Source organism: Pristiophorus japonicus, chromosome 8 (genome assembly GCF_044704955.1).
Source record: "Pristiophorus japonicus isolate sPriJap1 chromosome 8, sPriJap1.hap1, whole genome shotgun sequence".
Lineage (NCBI taxonomy): Eukaryota > Metazoa > Chordata > Chondrichthyes > Pristiophoridae > Pristiophorus > Pristiophorus japonicus.
The window spans coordinates 206849127-206868614 of record NC_091984.1 but is presented as its reverse complement, the minus strand read 5'-3'; the positions used below and the strand labels follow the sequence as shown (position 1 = coordinate 206868614).

The 19488-nt window shown below is 39.6% G+C and overlaps 2 protein-coding genes across 2 annotated transcripts in view; one reads left to right on the top strand and one right to left on the bottom strand.

Moving 5' to 3' along the window:
* The first annotated feature begins 5 nt into the window (after window positions 1-5).
* Window positions 6-18160, top strand: hvcn1 (hydrogen voltage-gated channel 1). The gene is made up of 6 exons (XM_070887852.1): window positions 6-179; window positions 2919-3124; window positions 7082-7186; window positions 14209-14440; window positions 15100-15212; window positions 15284-18160. Exons 2-6 carry the CDS (start codon window positions 2957-2959, stop codon window positions 15347-15349), a joined length of 684 nt encoding a protein of 227 aa, XP_070743953.1. The 5' UTR covers window positions 6-179; window positions 2919-2956; the 3' UTR covers window positions 15350-18160.
* The window catches only part of LOC139268957 (tectonic-1-like), a 45348-nt gene continuing 42676 nt past the window's right edge, over window positions 16817-19488 (bottom strand). Inside the window, exon 14 of the mRNA XM_070887850.1 lies at window positions 16817-17802. Within this exon, the coding sequence (XP_070743951.1) occupies window positions 17659-17802 (144 nt within the window). The 3' untranslated portion in view covers window positions 16817-17658. The remainder of the gene's footprint in view (window positions 17803-19488) is intronic.

Genomic DNA, 19488 nt, shown 5'->3' with positions numbered 1-19488 from the left:
AGAAACCTGACACGTTTGGAGAATCTAGAGAGGAACAGTCGGGAGAAGCGGAAAGAAACGATCCGAGTCGGGAAAAGCGTGAGCAGGATTCGGGTCAAAGTGCACTTGACAAACGAAGATTTTTTTTTAACCAAGAAACGTACAGAAGGATTTCCTTCCTTTCCAAAGCCGTTATTCTCGTAAGTACATTATGTAGAGCTTTGAGTTTCTGGAGATTCTTTAATCAGAGCTGGAGTTTACTGAGTCGTGTTTTGGAGAATTTATGTAAATCCGCTACTTTTAATGTTGAACTTACCATTAGCGGTGCAAAAAACCGAATTGAATTTCAGAGCCAGCTGGAGTACAGTGGGGATGGTCGCACAGAAAGGTGGAGTTGGGGAATGGACTTTTAGATGTTTATGTTGTTTGGAATAAAGGATGAAATCACGAGTTCTCTCAGCCAGATCACGTGCACAATAAGAACAACAGAAGCACCAATGAAGGACCTGTTTAAATAGTCAAACATTGCATTGTAATTTCACTCCATTATCTATTCCTGAAGGCAGTTATTAATGATGGTTACAGTACTACGGGTGCTCTCTCAAGTGGCTGCTTTTCACATGTAACCCAGGCGGTGAATATTCCAGGGTATTTGAAGTCGCAGGTGAGTCTTTTCCCTGATCCCCACTTCTTTGAGCAGCGGACACTGGGTCATGATCAGGAGCCAGAATCCAGGTTGCTTTTCCCTCTGTAGCCCAGGTTCACTTGAGGATAATTCGAATGGCCCCATTGTTTTCTCAGCTAACTCAACACGGAGCAAGGATAGGACCTGCGATTCTCCTCTTCTGTGTAGTGCCATGCCAAACTACACTGCATAACCCACTAAACCCTCAGAGCAGTTCTGCTGGTTGTAAAACTGGCGGGGCTGTCCCCACAGGGTGGACTTGCAGTGTATAAGGATTTCCCGGCTGTAGGTTAACTGTCATACTGCTTTTGTACAACAGTGGTTGAACTTCTGTTTTTGCGTGCCTTCCCTCGACAATTGCTATACATGTTATATGACAAAAATTGTTTTCCTACCAGTTTTCCACTTTCCCCTGTTCTCGAGAAAGTGATTCCAATGGATGCTAACCACTCCCTGGTACATTTCCCACGTAGTCATTATTCATGTCTGTGAGTATTGTCAGGCTATAGAATTGTAGAAGGGTGGGAGCTGATACTCATCCATATGTCCGTTCGCTGCATGAGTCAGATGCTGATCAGGAGTAGGAACCTTTAGTTGTGCATTCCTAATCTGGAACACTAAGGCTAATTGTAGTAGACCTCCTGCCCCCTGCCTGAGATCATAGAATCATAGAAATTTACAGCACAGAAGGAAGCCATTCGGCCCATTGTGTCCATGCTGGCCAACAAAGAGCTATCAAGCCTAATCCCACTTTCCAGCCCTTGGTCCGTAGCCTTGGAGGTTACAGCACTTCAAGTGCATATCCAAGTAATTTTTAAATGTTACGAGGGTTTCTGTCTCTTCCACCCTTTCAGGCAGTGAGTTCCAGACCCCCACCACACTCTGGGTGAAAATAATTCTCCACAAATCTCCTCTAAACCTTCTACCTTAAATCTATGGCCCCGGTTGTTGACCCCTCTGCTGAGGGTAATAGGTCCTTCCTATCCACTAGGCCCCTCATAATTTTATGCACCTCAGCCTCCTCTGTTCCAAAGAAAACAACCCCAGCCTATCAAATCTTACATAAGAACATAAGAATTATGAGCAGGAGTAGGCCATATGGTCCTTCAAGCCTGTTCCGCCATTCAATGAGATCATGGCTGATCTTCGACCTCAACTCCACTTTCGCGCCTTTGGCGCATATCCCGTAATACCTTTGGTTACCAAAATTCTATCAATCTCAGCTTTAAAATTAACAATTGAGCTAGCATCAATTGCCATTTGCAGAAGAGAGTTCCAAACTACCACCCTTTGTGTGTAGAAGTGTTTCCGAATTTCACTCCTGAAAGATCTGGCTCTAATTTTTAGACTATGCCCCCTAGTCATAGAATTCCCAATCAGTGCAAATAGTTTCTCTGGTTTGTGTAATCTTTCCTTGTAACTTAACCCCTGGAGTCCAGGTATCATTCTGGTAAACCTACGCTGCACTTTCTTCATAGCTAAAATTCTCCAGTCTAGGCAACATCCTTGTGAATCTCCTCTGTACCCTCTCTAGTGCAATCACATCCTTCCTATAATGTGATGACCAATACTCTAGCTGTGTCCTAACTTGTGTTTTATACAGTAAAGCATAACCTCCCTGCTCTTATATTCTATGCCTCGGCTAATAAAGGCAAGTATCCTGTATGCCTTCAACGAACCCAGTACAATGGCATAGCTATTCACTGAATAAACTCACTGAGGCATCATCTCTAAGGTCTTCACTATTGTAGCACATTAATGTGCAGTACTGCAGGGTTGTAGGATGGTGATTTGCTCACATGGTTCACCACACCACAAATTCCTATTCTCTACCAAATAATCAGATGGGGTGGAGAAGTAGATTGAAGGTAGAAGCAATCGATGCACTGCCTTACAGATAGATCAGAAATAGAATTGGCTGCTTGATCTCCCAAATGGGAAAATAATTAAAATTAAATGATATTTTTTACACAGACATAAAGTCTCAGAATTATTTTGCAGATTACATGTATCTCAATTTATGGTGTGATGTTTTAAAGCTTTTTACACTTTGAAACTGACTTTGCCGAGTTTAGAGGTTACAAAATGGACATCAATTGCTCTGTGACATTGTTTGTATTAAACTAATATAACCATCACACGTTCCAGATATTCTATCTAAACACTATATTATCTCATCAGAGTTGTTCCTGAATATTTTCCTTGGCCAGTCTCTGGAGACAAGTTCTTAAATTTTGAGTCATTTATCTCCTAGTTTTATAGGACTGAAATAACTGTTAAAGCATTCCATCAATGGCAAAGTTCCTAAGATACTTCACCACTGTGGGGGATGACTACCAAAAGTGGCTACAAGAGGAAGACTATGATAATCTGGAAGCTGCTGATGAAGAAAATCTTGGTTCTGAATTCACCTCTTTCAGGGATGCTCTCAAGTGGTTATTTAACTCAAACAAGTTTCAGGTACCATTTAAATTTAAGAACAAGACTGTTGAGATATAGACATTCAGCAATTGTACTAATATTGAATCTCCTTAAAGGTTATCATGTATCTTAAAATATGTGTACACTAAAATTAGGGTTGTAGAAATGTCGCACACTGGATAAAATTATTAACTTCGCAACAAGGTTAATAAGGGGTGGGGGGGGGATGATTCATACTGGTTTGTTCATCAGAAGTAGCTATCCATATGTAGGTTAATTGTGGCAAGCTAACATAGAAAAACATTGACACTAAACAGAGCATTTTGTGTCTGAACAACACAACTTGTATTTATATAGTGCCTTTAACGTAGTGAAATGTCCCAAGGTGCTTCACAGAAATATTGGGCCTAGGCAACAGAAGGCTTGGTCAACAATGGTCGAGCGATTATAATCAGGGATGCTCAAGAGGATAGAATTAGAGGAACGCAGATATCGGCGGGGGGTGTTGCGGGGCTGGAGGAGATTACAGAGGTAGGGAAGGGCGAGGCCATGGAGGGATTTGAAAGCCAGGATGAAAATTTTTGAAATCAAGGCTTGGTTAACTGAGAGCCGATGCAGGTCAGCGAGCACAGGGGTGATGGGTGAGTGGGACTAGATGTGAGTTAGGACACGGGCAGCCAAGTTTTGGATGATCTCAAGTTTACTTAGGGTAGAATTTGGGAGGCCAGCCAGGAGTGTGTTGGAATTGTCAAGTCTAGAGATAACAAATGCATGGATGAGGGTTTCAACAGCAGATGGGTTGAGGCAAGGATGGAGACATATGATGTTACGGAGGTGGAAATAGGCGGTCTTAGTTATGCTACGGATATGTGGTCAAAAGCTCATTTCAGGGTCGAATATGACACCGAGGTTGCAAACAGTGTGGTTCAGCCTCAGACAGAAGTTGGGGAGAGGGATAAGAACATAAGAAATAGGAGCAGGAGTAGGCCATTTGGCCCCTGAGCCTGCTCCGCCATTCAAATAAGATCATGGCTGATCTGATCATGGATTCAGCTCCACTTCCCTGCCCACTCCCCATAACCCTTTACTCCTTTGTCGCTCAAAAATTTTGTCTATTTCCGCCTTAAATATATTCAATGACCCAGCCTCCACAGCTCTCTGGGGCAGAGAATTCCATAGATTTACAACCCTCAGAAAAGACATTTCTCCTCAACTCAGTTTTAAATGGGCAGCCCCTTATTCTAAGACTATATCCCCTAGTTTTAGTTTCCCCTATGAGTGGAAATATCCCCTCTGCATCCACCTTATTGAGCTCCCTCATTATCTTATAATTTTCAATAAGATCACCTCTCATTCTTCTGAACTCCAATATGTATCGGCTCAACCTATCCTGATAAGTCAACCCCCTCATCTCCGGAATCAACCTAGTGAACCTTCTCTGAACAGCCTCCGAAAACAATGGCTTCGATCTTCCTAATATTTAATTGGAGAAAATTTCTGCTCATCCAGATCTGGATGTCAGACAAGCAGTCTGACAATTTAGAGACTGTGGAGGAGTCGAGAGAAGTGGTAGTGAGGTAGAATTGGGTGTCATCAGCGTACATGTGGAAACTGACACTGTGTTTTCAGATGATGTTGCCAAGAGGCAACATGTAGATGAGAAATAGGAGGAGGCCAAGGATAGAGCAGGAAGAGAAGTAGTTGCTGGTGATTCTCTGATAGATTAGATAGATAAGAATGGAACCAGGCGGGTACAGTCCCACCCAGTTGGACAATGGTGGAGAGGTATTGGAGAAGGAAAGTGGTCACCCGTGTCAAAGGCTGCAGACAAATCAAGAAGGACGAGGAGGGATAGTTTGCCTTTGTCACAGACACACATGATGTCATTTGTGACTTTGATGAGAGCCGTTTTGTTACTAATGAGACTATCTTGGCCTCTAGAGCAGATGGAAGGTGATTTAAAAAAAAAATGCTCGTTGCACATTAAATGCCGTGTCTTTATCGAATCTAATAAAAGCTGGCTGTGCTTAAATAAAAATTGATTGTGGGATGACTTCCGGTATTATCATGACATCGACTGTGCCATCCAAACCCGTGTTGGCCCTGGCATGGTAAGATTATTGATGATGTAAATAGGCTATTTATTTTGGACTGCAATCTTAGATCTAGGACCCAGAAGGACGAAATTAGCAAATCTGAAGTGAGGCTTGAGATTAGAAGACATTCTGTTCCCATCGAAAAGATGCGATTTGGAATAGACTCTCTTGAGCCAGCTAACACTTTGTATATTTATTGTCTTTAAATAGCTTGGTCAAGGACGGGATTGAAGGTTACAAACATCATAAATATCCAATACTTTGGAGCTCTAGGAACACTGAAAGGTTGCCTGCTGCATGCAGTTGGTCAGGGTTGAACAATGTCAGTTGTCATATTAGACCAGTACATTGGAGTCTTTGATTGATTAATTTTTTTAGGGGTTGGGGTAAAGTTTTATCTTTCTGGTTACTCACTTCCCTCAGGAAATTAAATTACGAGAGCTGATTCCATGACATAGTGAATTGTACTTTGTCTGTTGGGTGAATGACCTTTTGTTCAATATTCTATGTCCTCATTGCTGTAGAATAACCTCCATCTTTCTGCAAAACTAACTGTGCTAAAAGAGCCAGGAGATCAAAGTTGCAAACGGCTTCATGATTAAATTAGCAAGCAGACCATAGATTTGCAGCAGGACTTTGCTGTGGTTTTGTCTTCCCTCATGTGCAACATTGCTGTGGTCTACCCAAGAACTGCAGAAACACATCACATGCCTTAAGTAGAATAGCACCGTGTATTGCTTTCATTTTCATTAACAAGTAAGCATAGCACAGTTGAACAAAAATCACTTTGTTGTAGATTCAAGTTTAATTTTGCTAACCATGAAATTTCTTTATTATAAATTGATATTAAATTGTGTATGATTTAATACTGATTTAGATCCAGAGTAAATGTTGGAACCCTGTATTTAAAAAGAAAAGATCAGGTTCTGTGGTTCTGTCATTTGCAGAAACGGAGGATATATCATGGGCAACAGTTGAAATATGAGAGATAGTGAGGCTGATCAGATAACTCTGGAACGATAGCGTGGTTTATGGCCTGGCTTGTGAATTGAAGTAACTGTTCTATCATACTGCTGGTCATCACCTACTTCATTTGCGACATTTGAAGATTTTCAATTCAATAAAATGAATTTTAATTAGTTATTTTGTAGCCCATGAAAATTATTTAAAAGGTCTTTGTGACTTCAATTTGACCTTGTGATGGGTACCAGTGGAAGTATCTTTATGTTCACAAATTTTGTACATAGGTTGCGTGTGGCATATTAATGATAGCAATTTATTAACCGCACCAACAGTAATGTTCAGCATGTATACCTCTGAAACTGTAAAAGTTAGAGCAAAGTAGCCAACAGTAACCATGTATTGGACAGGTTAAGCTTCTGATGCTGACTGTATTTTGTTTTTAGCTTGTATGTCTTTGGAGAAATTTTAAAATAGCAAGTCGCTCCAACAAAGTAAAACTTTGAAATTCCAATGGATGACATCATAGAGCCAGATATAGTGATCTTTGTATTCATTTAATTTAATCGTTCAAATCAGCTACCAGAAATAGTTGGGTAATTATTTTAGTGAAATAAAATAAGAAATGTAACGAAATTAACATTTTGATTCGTTTAATTAAAATGATACACTTTGCAATAGTTAATCGTTAAAGGGGTGAAATCATACTCTGTTACACACAGATCTGGTGTATGATGCATAGCCAAGCCAGATGTTGATTATTTCCAACCGGACAATTGTTTCCAGGCAGGCAAAGAAGTGACAATAACTTGTTGCATTTAATTGCAGCAAAGATGTGAGAAACCTGCTCTGAATAGGATTAGTACAAATACTGTGTTATCATGTTTGCTGTACCTGCTGCTACACTGTACTTACGTTTGATTATTTTATTAAAAAACAGATTGCCGTTGTGTGTTTAGTCATTCTGGATGCTTTGTTCGTGTTTTGTGAATTGCTAATGGATTTAGCAATCATTGAGATGGACAAAGAGAAAATAGCACCCCAGGTATGGTACAATACATTTCTATTATGTCAATTTTCAACAGCAACAATTTGCATTTCTATGACCAGCAGTTTTGGTTAAAGGAGGTAAGGGAGGTGGAGAGGCAAAGAGGTTTAGGAATGGAATTCAACAGCTTGGGCCATCGGCCGCTAATGGGGCAACTTGCAAGATGCTGGAGTCAGAGGAACAAAGTGTTCAGGGGGCGGGGGCGGGGCGGGGGGAGAGGTGGAAGTTGTTGGGCTGGAACAGGTTACAGAGCTCATAGAGGGATTTAAATATGAGGATGAGAATTAAAAATTTTAGGCATTAGGGGATCGGGTGCCAATGTAAATTGGCGAGGACAAGGGTACAGGATAGGATACAGTCAGCAGAGTTTTGAATGAGCTGAAGTTTACAGAGAGTGGAGGATGGGAGGGCAGTCGGAAGAGCATTGGACTAGTTGAGACTGGAGGTGACTAAGGCACAGATAAAGGTTTCAGTGGGCAGATGGGTTGAGGTAGTGGCGGAAGCAGATAATGTTACAGAGCTGGGAGTAAACAGTCTTTGTGATGGAGTTGATATGGGGCCAGATCAGGAGAACCCACTGCTGAAATTCCAAGCACTCGTCTGGTTACAAATGATGTAAATTAAATCCAGCAATGCCTTCCTTTCAGCTTTTTAAGTTAACCAGGCATAAATGTTATTGGATGAGCTAAGAGCAAAGATGGACTCCTAATATGAAATGCAGTTATAAAATGAGTTCTCACACCTACAAACTTATCATCTATATATCAATCACTGCTGTGTTTTCTTGCTCACTTAAATCATTTATTTTCTTGTGCATTCTTTTTCTTTAACTCACCATGACAACTTAGAACTTGAGGTGCTGGTTTCCATTTCTTTTTTGGATTTCTTTCAGATTTTATTTCTCGAACTCTCATTGTATTGTCATTTCAACTGCTTCTCCATTCATTGTTGTGCCAAGTATTTGTCACGTGTAAATATTCTTCAGGCTCCAATGATTTGTCAATTATAAACCAGTAATGAGCACGGACTCCATATTGAAACAGCTGACTGGTCATCCATTTAGTTTGCACTCTTGCTTGTGTTACAAGACTTCTGCTGTACAATGCAGTTTCCATTGAGTGTCAGCATTTGCAAAACCACAGCAGCTGTATTGGCACAAATTATAGGCCATCTTCCCTTATTTTCCAACAAAGTATCCAGTTCAAAAGCTAGCTCCATACTAAATGGATAGAATTAAAGAATGGTAAGGTAAAATGTACAATTCTCAATGTGCACTACAGGCCACCAAACGGTGGAGATAAAATAGAGGGGGAGATTTGTGGATAGTTCCGAGAGATTTATAAATAAAACAGGGCAAAAATATTGGGTGCTTTTAATTATCTCAAAATAGAGTGGGATAAGATAAAGTATGTGGAAATGGAGAACACACTTTTTTTGGAATTAATTCAAGACAGCCTCCTAGATCAGTATGTTTCTAGTGCAACACAAAAAGAAGCACTGCTGCTAGGAAATGAAGTGTGGCAAATAAACGGATGTGAGACTAGGAGAACAATTGGGACATAGTGAGCACCACATAGTGTAAGAATAGAGCAGGGCAATGAGTCAAAGATAAGGGTGTTGAACTATAAAAGGGCAAAGTTCAGTGAAATAAGAAGACATCTGGACAGAGAAGCTGGAAACAGGATGACCGATCAACAATGGGAAAAACTTCTAATATGAGATAAATAGAGTACAAAATAGACATTCCTACAAGGCAAAAAGTCGGTGCATTGAAGCATAGACCTCCATGGTAAAGTCGAGATCAAAACTAAAAACGGAGGCATATGATAACACTAGGGCTAACAGTACTAAGCAAAATCAAGAGAAATATAGACAGAGATAATATCAAAATATATTGCAAGAGCTTTTATAAGCATGTTAAAAGGTTAGAGGTGGCAGGGCCATTTGGATCAAGCTGTGGAGAATGAAGATATGGCAGATATAGTCAATACATATTTTGTATCTTTTTTTATAAGTGATCAGAGTGTAGGTGTATGAGAAGAGGATATGGAACAGATGTTAGACATAACTGTAAGAAGGGAATTGGTTTTGAGAAAATAAGCAAACGTCACTGACCCCTATGGCATACCCCTTCGGCTGTTGAAGGACGTCAGAGAAGAGAAAGCAGAAGCTCTGGTGACAACTTTTCAGTCCTCTTTTTAGATATGTAAATTGTGGCAGAGGATTGAAGGGTAACCAATGTAACACCTCTATTCAAGAATGGAGAGAAGGATAAACCCTGTAAATATGGACTAGTTCATCTAACATCAGTTGTGGACACAGTCTTAGAATCCACAATTGAAGATCAAATTAGTGAGCATTTAAACATGCATGGAATAATCAAGAAGAGCAAGCATATATATATATTTTTTTTTTTACATAGAATTACATCAAAATTACCACATGGAAACAGGTGCCTGCTTTGAATGTTCACTTACCAATTAGTCACTGAGTGCACATCCTGCCTGTATCATAATATACTGAATGCCAATAAAGATAAACACTATCCCAGAGAACCCTGCTCCCAATCTTGATTCTTGATTGAGGCCATTGCATAATAAAGTGGAGACAGACTACAATTCATGTTCGTCTCTACCCTGTGCGAAAATATATTTAAATATTCCAAAAACCACACCCAGTATTCATTAATATACACATGTAGTTTCTTTGAATTTAATTAATTATTCTTTCATATATCCATGAATATTCACATCTCACCCAGAAGTCAGAGAAGCTTAAAATATGTATATTTCAGAAAGTCTGAAGTTCAGGAAATGCAATATGAGTGAAAGGTCAACCAACAAGAAGAAAATTACTCAGTGGAAATGAAACGCACGCAATGTGGACAGATGAGACAGGAGGAAGTTGAAAAATTGCAAAACAACTGCTGAGGAAAGCAGTGGCAATTAATGAATATAATTAAAACTTTTCAATTGATTCTTTGATAGCTTAGGCCATATGGTCACACTCATCTAATGAAATCTTTCACATCCTGTTCTACACAACAACTTGTATTTATATAGCGCCTTTAACGTAGTAAACCATCCAAGACACTTCACAGGAGCGTTATAAGACAAAAAAATTAATTTGAGACCGAGCCACATAAGAAGAAATTACGGCAGATGACCAAAAAGCTTGGTCAAAGAGGTAAGTTTTTTGTGGAGTGTCTTAAAGGAGGAAAAAGAGATGGTGAGGTTTAGGCAGGGAGTTCCAGAACTTGGGGCCTAGGCAGCTGAAGGCACGGCTACCAATGGTTGAGCGATTATAATCAGGGATGCTCAAGAGGGCAGAATTTGAGGAGCGCAGATATCTCGCGGGGAGGGTTGTAAGGCCATGGAGGGATTTGTAAACAAGGATAATTTTGAAATCGAGGCGTTACTTAACCAGTAGCCAATGTAGGTCAGTGAGCACAGGGGTGATGGGTGAATGGGACTTGGTGCGGGTTAGGACACGGCCTGCCGAGTTTTGGATGACCTCAAGTTTATGTAGAGTTGAATGTGGCAAGCCAGCCAAGAGTGTGTTGGAGTAGTCAAGTCTAGAGGTAACAAAGGCATCGATGAGGGTTTTAGCGGCAGGGGCGGAGACTGGCAATGTTATGGAGATGGAAATAGACGGTTTTAGTTACGACGCGGATATGTGGCCGGAAGCTCATTTCAGAGTCAAATATGACACCTAGGTTGTAAACAGTTTGATTCAGCCTCAGACTGATGCTAGGGAGAGGGATGGAGTTGGTGGCTAGGGAACGCAGTTTGTGGTGGGGACCGAAAACAATGACTTTGGTCTTCCCAATATTTAATTGGCGAAAATTTCTGCTCATCCAGTACTGGATGTCAGACAAGCAGTCTGACAATTTAGAGACCGTGGAGGATTCAAGAGAAGTGGTAGTGAAAATTAGAGCTGAGTGTTATCAGCCTATATGTGGAAACTGATGTTGTGTTTTCCGATGATGTCGCCGAGGGGCAGCATATAGATGAGAAATAGGAGGGGGCCAAGGATAGATCCTTGGGGGGCACCAGGCTGACATTGTGTCAGTAACAACACAACTACTTAAATGTATCTTTAATCCTGCATTTAGTAGTTCTATTAGGGAAGATACTGATCAAAATTTTAACTAGATATGGAGTCCAATTTTTGGAATTCGTATACAGAAATATTTCATCATTTTGAGGTTGGAGTACTGGGATGTAGGCTCCTGTGGCTGTGAGTTTATCCAATGTGTAGCTGAGTTATCAAAACCAAGAAGGTCCTAGGTATGATGCTGTTAAATGCTGAGTTAGTTAATGTCAATTTGGGCAGCAACAGCGGGTAGGGAGAGGAAAATTGGCCTGAGTTTCCCAGTCTAGCCAGTAACTACTATTACTGCCTGGTAAGGCCTTTGGACGAGTAGCCACATAAAATTCACCGTCCAGGCTGACATGTATACTGATCATTTAGGTGAGGTGCCATAATTGGCAAATGCTCAACGAGCCGTACCCAATAAATCACTATCATCAGCCAAGGACCGGAGAAAATTGCTGAGCAAAAAATCTAAAAGTATGATAAAATCCTGATTAATTTTTATTTTTAAACTTGTTTTGTAGTCTGGAATGAATGGAAACTTGAGCTGGACAATGCAAAATGGCAATGGAGTATAATTTGTTTAAATTCTTAATAATTATAGCCTTTTTTTGCATTTTAAATTCACAAATATTAAAATCTTTCACAGCTTTAACAAAATCTTTCACATTGCATGACTGTAGCGCATTATACAATGTGCATGCTGCTTGATTTTTGAAAACAACTGTTGTAACCTTAATTTTTCTCTCAAACTCAAAATAGTAAAATAATTTGAGAAACACATATAAGAACATAAGAAATAGGAACAGGAGTAGGCCATACGGCCCCTCGAGCCTGCTCCGCCATTCAATAAGATCATGGCTAATCTGATCATGGCCTCCGCTCCACTTTCCCGCCCGCTCCCCTTATCCCCTTATCGTTTAAGAAACTTATTTCTGTCTTAAATTTATTCAATGTCCCAGCCTCCGCAGCTCTCCGAGACAGCGAATTCCACAGATTTACAACCCTTAGAGAAGAAATTTCTCCTCATCTCTGTTTTAAATGGGCAGCCCTCTAGTTCTAGTCTCCCCCATCAGTGGAAACATATTCTCTGCATCCACCTTGTCAAGCCCCCTCATAATCTTATACGTTTCGATAAGTGGAGATTTTCTTGGCAATTAACCTGGCTTGCCTGGATGCAATAAGTATTGTAAAACTGGGAGGGTTGGAGCACGTGCCTGTAAAAGAATCCACCCAATATTCTGATATTTTCTATACCCAGGTACTCCAAGAAAATCTTTCATATTTGGTCACGGAGAGGACGACTGGATAATATAACTATAACCTGCTGTACCTTGTAGCATTGAGTTTTAAATCTCGAGGAATTATGCTGTCAGATGAATAGCAGATGGTCGCTTATGTGAATTCTATCGCAACTTTATTGCATTCATTGTAGATCTTTTTTACTTTTCCCAGAGTATGGTGCACAAACCTTTAGTTGTAAATCATACTTTTGGATAATGTTGAGAAGGTAATTTCTGAAAGTTAAAAAAGAAATTGAAAAATCAACTTCTATTCTACGCTGAGGAATTCAAGTCAGGGCTAGTGGAGAATGTAGTTTTATCTGAATATTACATTTGTTGGAAGTGTTACAATATTAAACAAACTCAGTCCGGTTTCTGCCCTACCCCACAGCACTGAGATCCCACTGGTCAAAACCTATTAATCATCTTTCATGACTCTGCCATTAAATGCTCCTCCACTATTTCTCCTCTGTGATGATACCGGGACTTAGAGGGTTACATTATGAGGAGAAATTGCATAAACTTGGCTTGTATTCCTTTTAGTTTAGAGGATTATGGGGTAATCTGATAAAAGTGTTTAAAATGTTAAAAGGATTTGATAGGGTAGATACAGAGAAACACGGGACATCATCTTAAAATAAAATTAGAGCTGGGCCATTTAGGAGGGAAATCAGGAAGTACGTTTTCACACAAAGGGTAGTAGAATCTAGAATTCTCCCCCCAAAAGGCTGTGGATGCTGGGACAATTGTAGCTTTCAAGACTGGTCGATAGATTTTTGTTCGGAAAGGGTATCCGGGGATATAGAGCTAAGGTGGGTAAATGGAGTTGAGGTACAGATTAGCCATGATCTAATTGAATGGCGGAGCATGCTCGAGGGGCTTAATGGCCTATTGTTCCTAAGATCCTCTTGTGCCACTGCCCTTACTTGTCCTCTGTCAACATAGCTAGCACACCATCTTCTACGATTGTGTTCTCCCGTCCCTACACAACCATCTAGGTCCATCCTTTCCCTCCTACTTTTCCTCATCTACATGCTATTCCCAAGTAACATTATCCATAAGCATGTGGTCAGCTCCCTGCTTTATCTCTCCACCACCACCCTTGACACTATGATCATCACTATTTCATCCCATTCTTTGACAAGTGGTGAATGAACAAGAAAATTTTTTTCCAACTTAACTTCAGTAAGACTGAAGCCATCTTGATTCCAACCCTCTTCCCCAGCTACTTACTCAAGCTTTCCATCAGTGAGAGACTTCACAGCTGATCTTTGTCCTGTCCAAATGCAAATCTTCTGCCAGGGGTTACTGTATAGCAATCGGGAGCAAAATCCTGGTAGAAACCACCCCCCTCCCCCACCCCATTTACTAGCCCCATATTTGGGGTTGAGCCACAAAAAATTGGTACATTTACATACTTGGCCACCAGGGAAGGTACAAACTGATTTTAAAACAGTCTTTGTTTGTCAATGGATCAACAATTGTATATGGAAATAATCAGGAATTGATATGTTTCAAAAATGTTGTGAAGGCAAGCTTTTTAAAAAAAAAAAAAAATTCCAAATGCATGAAATCGGTGGTGTGTTTTATTTGATCTCAGTTTTTTTGACTGCAGATTTAACAATATTCTTTCTTTTCCAGGTATTTCATTACCTTAGTATTGCAATTCTGACTTGTTTTATACTGGAGCTAATTGCTAAATTATATGCCTTCCGCTTGGAATTTTTCTGGCACAAGTTTGAAGTCCTGGATGGAGTAATTGTTGTTGTATCTTTCATTCTTGATATTGTCTACATATCCCGGGAAGATGCTTTTGATGGTGTGGGCTTGCTTATACTACTACGATTGTGGAGAGTGGCAAGAATAATAAATGGTACAGTTCATAATTGAACATCTTTAAATGGGATCATACATGTTGGGGAAAGAGGGGATTTGGATTTATTTTCTCAACATCTTTCATTGGGTGAATTCAGCTGCCAGGAGATTGCATTTGATGAAACGGGATGTCATTTATTGACTGCTGAACAATTCTCTGCCTCACAAAATGTAATTTTAAAAAAACTTATATTTCCCAATTCAAAATTATTATCCAATTTTTTTTTCTTGTCCTGTTCCACAAAGGAGACTTTTGTGTTAACTGATAGTTGGGGATTAGGTGTTATAATTCCAAATTTGTTCAGGCATTAAAGTCTTATGCCCAACATTTCAACTGGTATGTCCTAAAGAAGACATATTTCAAAGTTTAGTAGCCCAAGCCAGTGATGTGGTGCCTTGAATAACTGCGCCATTGGCTTGTACCTGTGATTTTCTAATTTCATCTCATTCGTGGTCGAGGAGACTGGCAGACGAGTAAGCTTAAAAACTTCTTGTAAGCAACATGCAGTCTAACCATCATAGTAAATCTTTGCAGCTGCAATCAAATTGGTTAATGAGGCCATAATTATAACTTGAACGGTGTGTGCTTTTTAAAGTTAGAGTATAACTGACCGTTATGTGCATTTAATAACCTGTTTCTAATTCACTGTTGTATAGGAATCATTTTGACTGTGAAATCACGTGCACTAAAGAAAGAAACTGAGCTAAGACATGCCAACAGCCAACTCCGGCAGAGAGTGGGTGAACTCCAGAATGAATGCACAGAACTGGTAAGATCATCCACCGTACAAAGGTTTGTTTTTTAATTGATTAATTCTAACTTGTCAAATTCCTCTTATAGACACAAGAAGTTGAGAGACTACGTAGATTGCTGCAGGAGCATAGAATAAACTACCAAATCAACTAAGAAATGGCTTTATACACAGAGTGTTGAATGAAGACTGAATTTAGAACAGCACCTGAAATTATTTTTGTAAACCTATCTTGCAGACTCTCCACCTTTGAGTCTTTACAGAAAATTCACAGCTTTTCTTTTGTGAATGTCAGGAGATAATTGTCTGTACATTTTTCTCAGAATGGCACAGGACCAAGAATGTATCCCAAAATTAACTAAAGTCTTATTGTTAATAAAAAACCTCTGAGCTGTTGTCAAAAGATCACCCTTATGTTAGTTCACATTCAGTACTTGAATGTCAGCTTGTCATCTCAATAACTAAAAGTAACAATTCATTGGGGACTATTTCTTATTGGTATCTTGATAATCTTTTGAGGGGATTTAAAAAAAAAAAATCCTATTTTCTCTTGATCCCCACTCCCTGAATAAGAACTGACTGTGGCCAAGAGTACAGGTCTCCACAAATGTCACACCTAACCGACTGCTGAGAGGTGTGCATGAGCAGATTTTCCTTCTCCACAGCAATGTGACGGAGATCAGAAACTCAATCAAATCTGATAATGTACCCAGGGCAATGCTTCACCTTGTATCTGGATCAATATTTCCCCCATAAACATGGACTTGTGGTATCTTAAAAAGACTCCCCCCACCCCCTTTGTGGGATTTTTTCTTGTCCTGAAGGTACTGACTCCTTACTAGGGTATGATTCCACCATCATCAGGTACCCTCTGGTATTTAATTTGTGAACATTCTAAATATGAGCCCAGACATCACTTGCTGCAGGCTCTTTGACTGAGACACACATCACAGCTGAGCCCAATTTGGTCCATTCTTTCCAGCAGGAATCATTGATCAGGAGTCGGAACTGAGGCAGATATTTGCCTCTACCCACATTGGCGATGCTGGGATCAATCACTTTATCCCTATTCCCAATCAGCTAACATAGCACAGACCAGGAATCAAACTTGTATCTTCTCATCTGTATGGCTCAGTTACATGCTGTGTTTACTAACTAAGCTGTCAGTCCAGATTCCACCATAGACTTTATTTAGTTTAAGATCAATTTGTGGTTTCCATCTAATCCAAAACTGAAGAAAATGGAATTGTGGGAATATTTTGGTTTGGCATGGTGCCAAGTTAAAAACCCTCCAAGAAAAAACATTTTTGAAAATTGGTGCCATTGACACAAGTGAAATCTGTCTGCACATTCTTCTTAGATTCTTTCCCTTGTTTTGGAATAAGTTACACAATCTTCAACACCCTTTGTGGGGGAAAGAGGATGTTTTATCTTGCTTTTCTGCTGCCTTTCATGATAATATGCTTTTGTAGTCCTTGAAGGGGTCTACTATTTGATTTGATATTTAGTGGGAAGCATTAACAATGAAACAGCTGTCACCACCGCTTTCATAAATAGATTGCAAGAATGTGTATAGTCTAATGCCTTATGATGAATGTCAATGTTTGATTTTATTGACTAGCTGTAATTATATGGTTTGTACACTGTTGCAAAATTAATTACATGCCATCTATAGTTATTCAAGACAAATATTGAATTATTAATACTTTTGTTCATAACAAATTATAATTAATTCCAGGTGAATATATACAAGGAATTCATGCCAAGTAAATTCTAACATACTGAAACATTTTCTGATCACATTAAAGGATTTCCAATTTATCATGTTAAATGATTAGCTTTCTAAATATAGTCAACCTGAAATAATTCTGGAAATCAGTAACATATAAAATATGGTTCATTTTCTTAGATTGAATGATTTAGGCTGTCGTACAGTGATTTACAAAATGTATTTTATTAGGAAGTGTACAAATCTTAAATTAAAATCTTTCTGGGCTATGGTTTTACCAGGTATTAATTGTAAGAATGCAAATGATTAAGTTTAAAAAAATTGTCCCTGCATAGAAAACATTTGTATAAAATAATGGTACCAGACCATTTGGAATAGTTAAATACATTGCAATGTCTTTAGAAAAATAACTATGAATCTTTTACAGTATTTCAATGCTCTTAACCACAGCTCCTTTTACTTTAGTTATAGATGCAATTCCTATTCTATAAATGTAGTCCATTGGGAAACCTGTGCTGAAGCTTCTATAAACATACAAAAATTAAATTAAAATGCATAAAACTTTAATCCAATGTCTAGCTACAAAACATTACACTTTGGGGAATTGCAACTCAAAGCTTAACATTAAAAAAAGTCAGTACTAATCAATTACTTTACAAAGCAGACAGTGTGTTTCAACAATTCCAAGTTGCAATTTAGTTCTAACCCTGCCCCACAAAAGCAGCTCAGGATATTTCATACAAAAGGAAAGAAGAAATCATAGGGGATCGTGGAATGGATCGTTGGTATGGCTTTGTATCCAGGCTGGGCAGGTGCAGACACATCCGTAAAAGTAACCGAGGTAGAGATATGTAACGTTTTTGCAGTTTTCAAATGCATCTAGAAAAAAAAAGAAAGTTGGCTTGCAATTTTGCGATGTAAAATAATACTGTATATACAAGAGGCTCCAGCACTTTTTGAGAACTGGAAATAGATTTTGGGAGTCATGTTTGTAATTATTTATTCTGCAGCCCAGTTCTTCCCCATCTGTAGAATTGGGTTTAGCCAATTGGGAATTTTTAAACTCACTGGTGTAACCTCTCTGAGTAGACATGATTTCCTAGAACTACTCACTCCTACCTGTTAACTTTTCAGATTTTTATATGGGATCTTGCTGAATATATTATCACTTAAGAAGTCTCAAGTGTCTTGTTCACCATGTAACAGATAAATAACATTAAAAAAAGATAATTTGTCACTGAATTTAATTTTATACTTTTACATCAATTCTCTGAACACAACATAAGAAATGGGAGCAGAAGTAGGCCATATAGCACTTCAAGCGTGCTCCATTCAGTAAAATCATAGCTGACTGTTCTCAATTCCACCCTCCTGCACTATCCCCATAACCCTTGATTGCATTGGTATCCAAAAATCTAACGATCTCTGTCTTTAATATACTCAACGACTGAGCACCCACAGCTCTCTGGGGTAGAGAATTCCAAAGATTCACAACCCTTTGTGGGAAGAAATTTCTCCCCATTTCAGTCCTAAATGGCTAACCCCTTATTCTTAGACCACTAGTTCTAGTGTCCCAACCCAGGGGAAACATCCCAGGAAGCAAAGAGTCAGGATAAACGGGTCCTTTTTAGAATGGCAGGCAGTGACTAGTGGAATGCTGCAGGGCTCAGTGCTCGGACCCCAGCTATTTACAATATACATCAATGATTTAGATGAAGGAATTGAGTGTAATATCTCCAAGTTTGCAGATAACACTAAGCTGGGTGGCAGTGTGAGTTGTGAGGAGGATGCTAAGAGGCTGCAGGGTGACTTGGACAGGTTAGGTGAGTGGGCAAATGCATGGCAGATGCAGTATAATGTGGATAAATGTGAGGTTATCCACTTTGGTGGCAGAATATTATCTGAATGGTGGCAGATTAGGAAAAGGGGAGGTGCAACGAGACCTGGGTGTCATAGTACATCAGTCATTGAAGGTTGGCATGCAGGTACAGCAGGCAGTAAAGAAGGCAAATGGCATGTTGGCCTTCATAGCCAGGGGATTTGAGTATAGGAGCAGGGAGGTCTTACTGCAGTTGTACAGGGTCTTTCGTGAGGCCTCACCTGGAATATTGTGTTCAGTTTTGGTCTCCTAATCTGAAGAAGGACATTCTTGCTATTGAGGGAATGCAGCGAAGGTTCACCAGACTGATTCCCGAGATGGCAGGACTGACATATGAGGAGAGACTGGATCGACTGGGCCTGGATCTCATAGAAACACTTAAAATTCTGATGGGACTGGACAGGTTAGATGCAGAAAGAATGTTCCTGATGTAGGGGAAGTCCAGAACCAGGGGTCACAGTCTAAGGATAAGGGGTAAGACATTTAGGACCGAAATGAGGAGAAACTTCTTCACTCAGAGTTGTTAACCTGTGGAATTCTCTACCCCAAAGAGTTGTTGATGCCAGTTTGTTGGATATATTCAAGAGGGAGTTGGATATGGCCCTTACTGCTAAAGGGATCAAGGGGTATGGAGAGTAAGCAGGAAAGGGGTACTGAGGTGAATGTTCAGCCATGATCTTACTGAA

Excerpts from the sequence above, each read along its gene's own strand:
- hvcn1 (XM_070887852.1), top strand. The coding sequence starts at position 2,957 with ATGGCAAAGTTCCTAAGATACTTCACCACTGTGGGGGATGACTACCAA. Across the intron at positions 14,441-15,099 it reads AGTGGCAAGAATAATAAATG|GAATCATTTTGACTGTGAAA; the intron begins GTACAGTTCATA and ends ACTGTTGTATAG. Across the intron at positions 15,213-15,283 it reads AGAATGAATGCACAGAACTG|ACACAAGAAGTTGAGAGACT; the intron begins GTAAGATCATCC and ends TTCCTCTTATAG.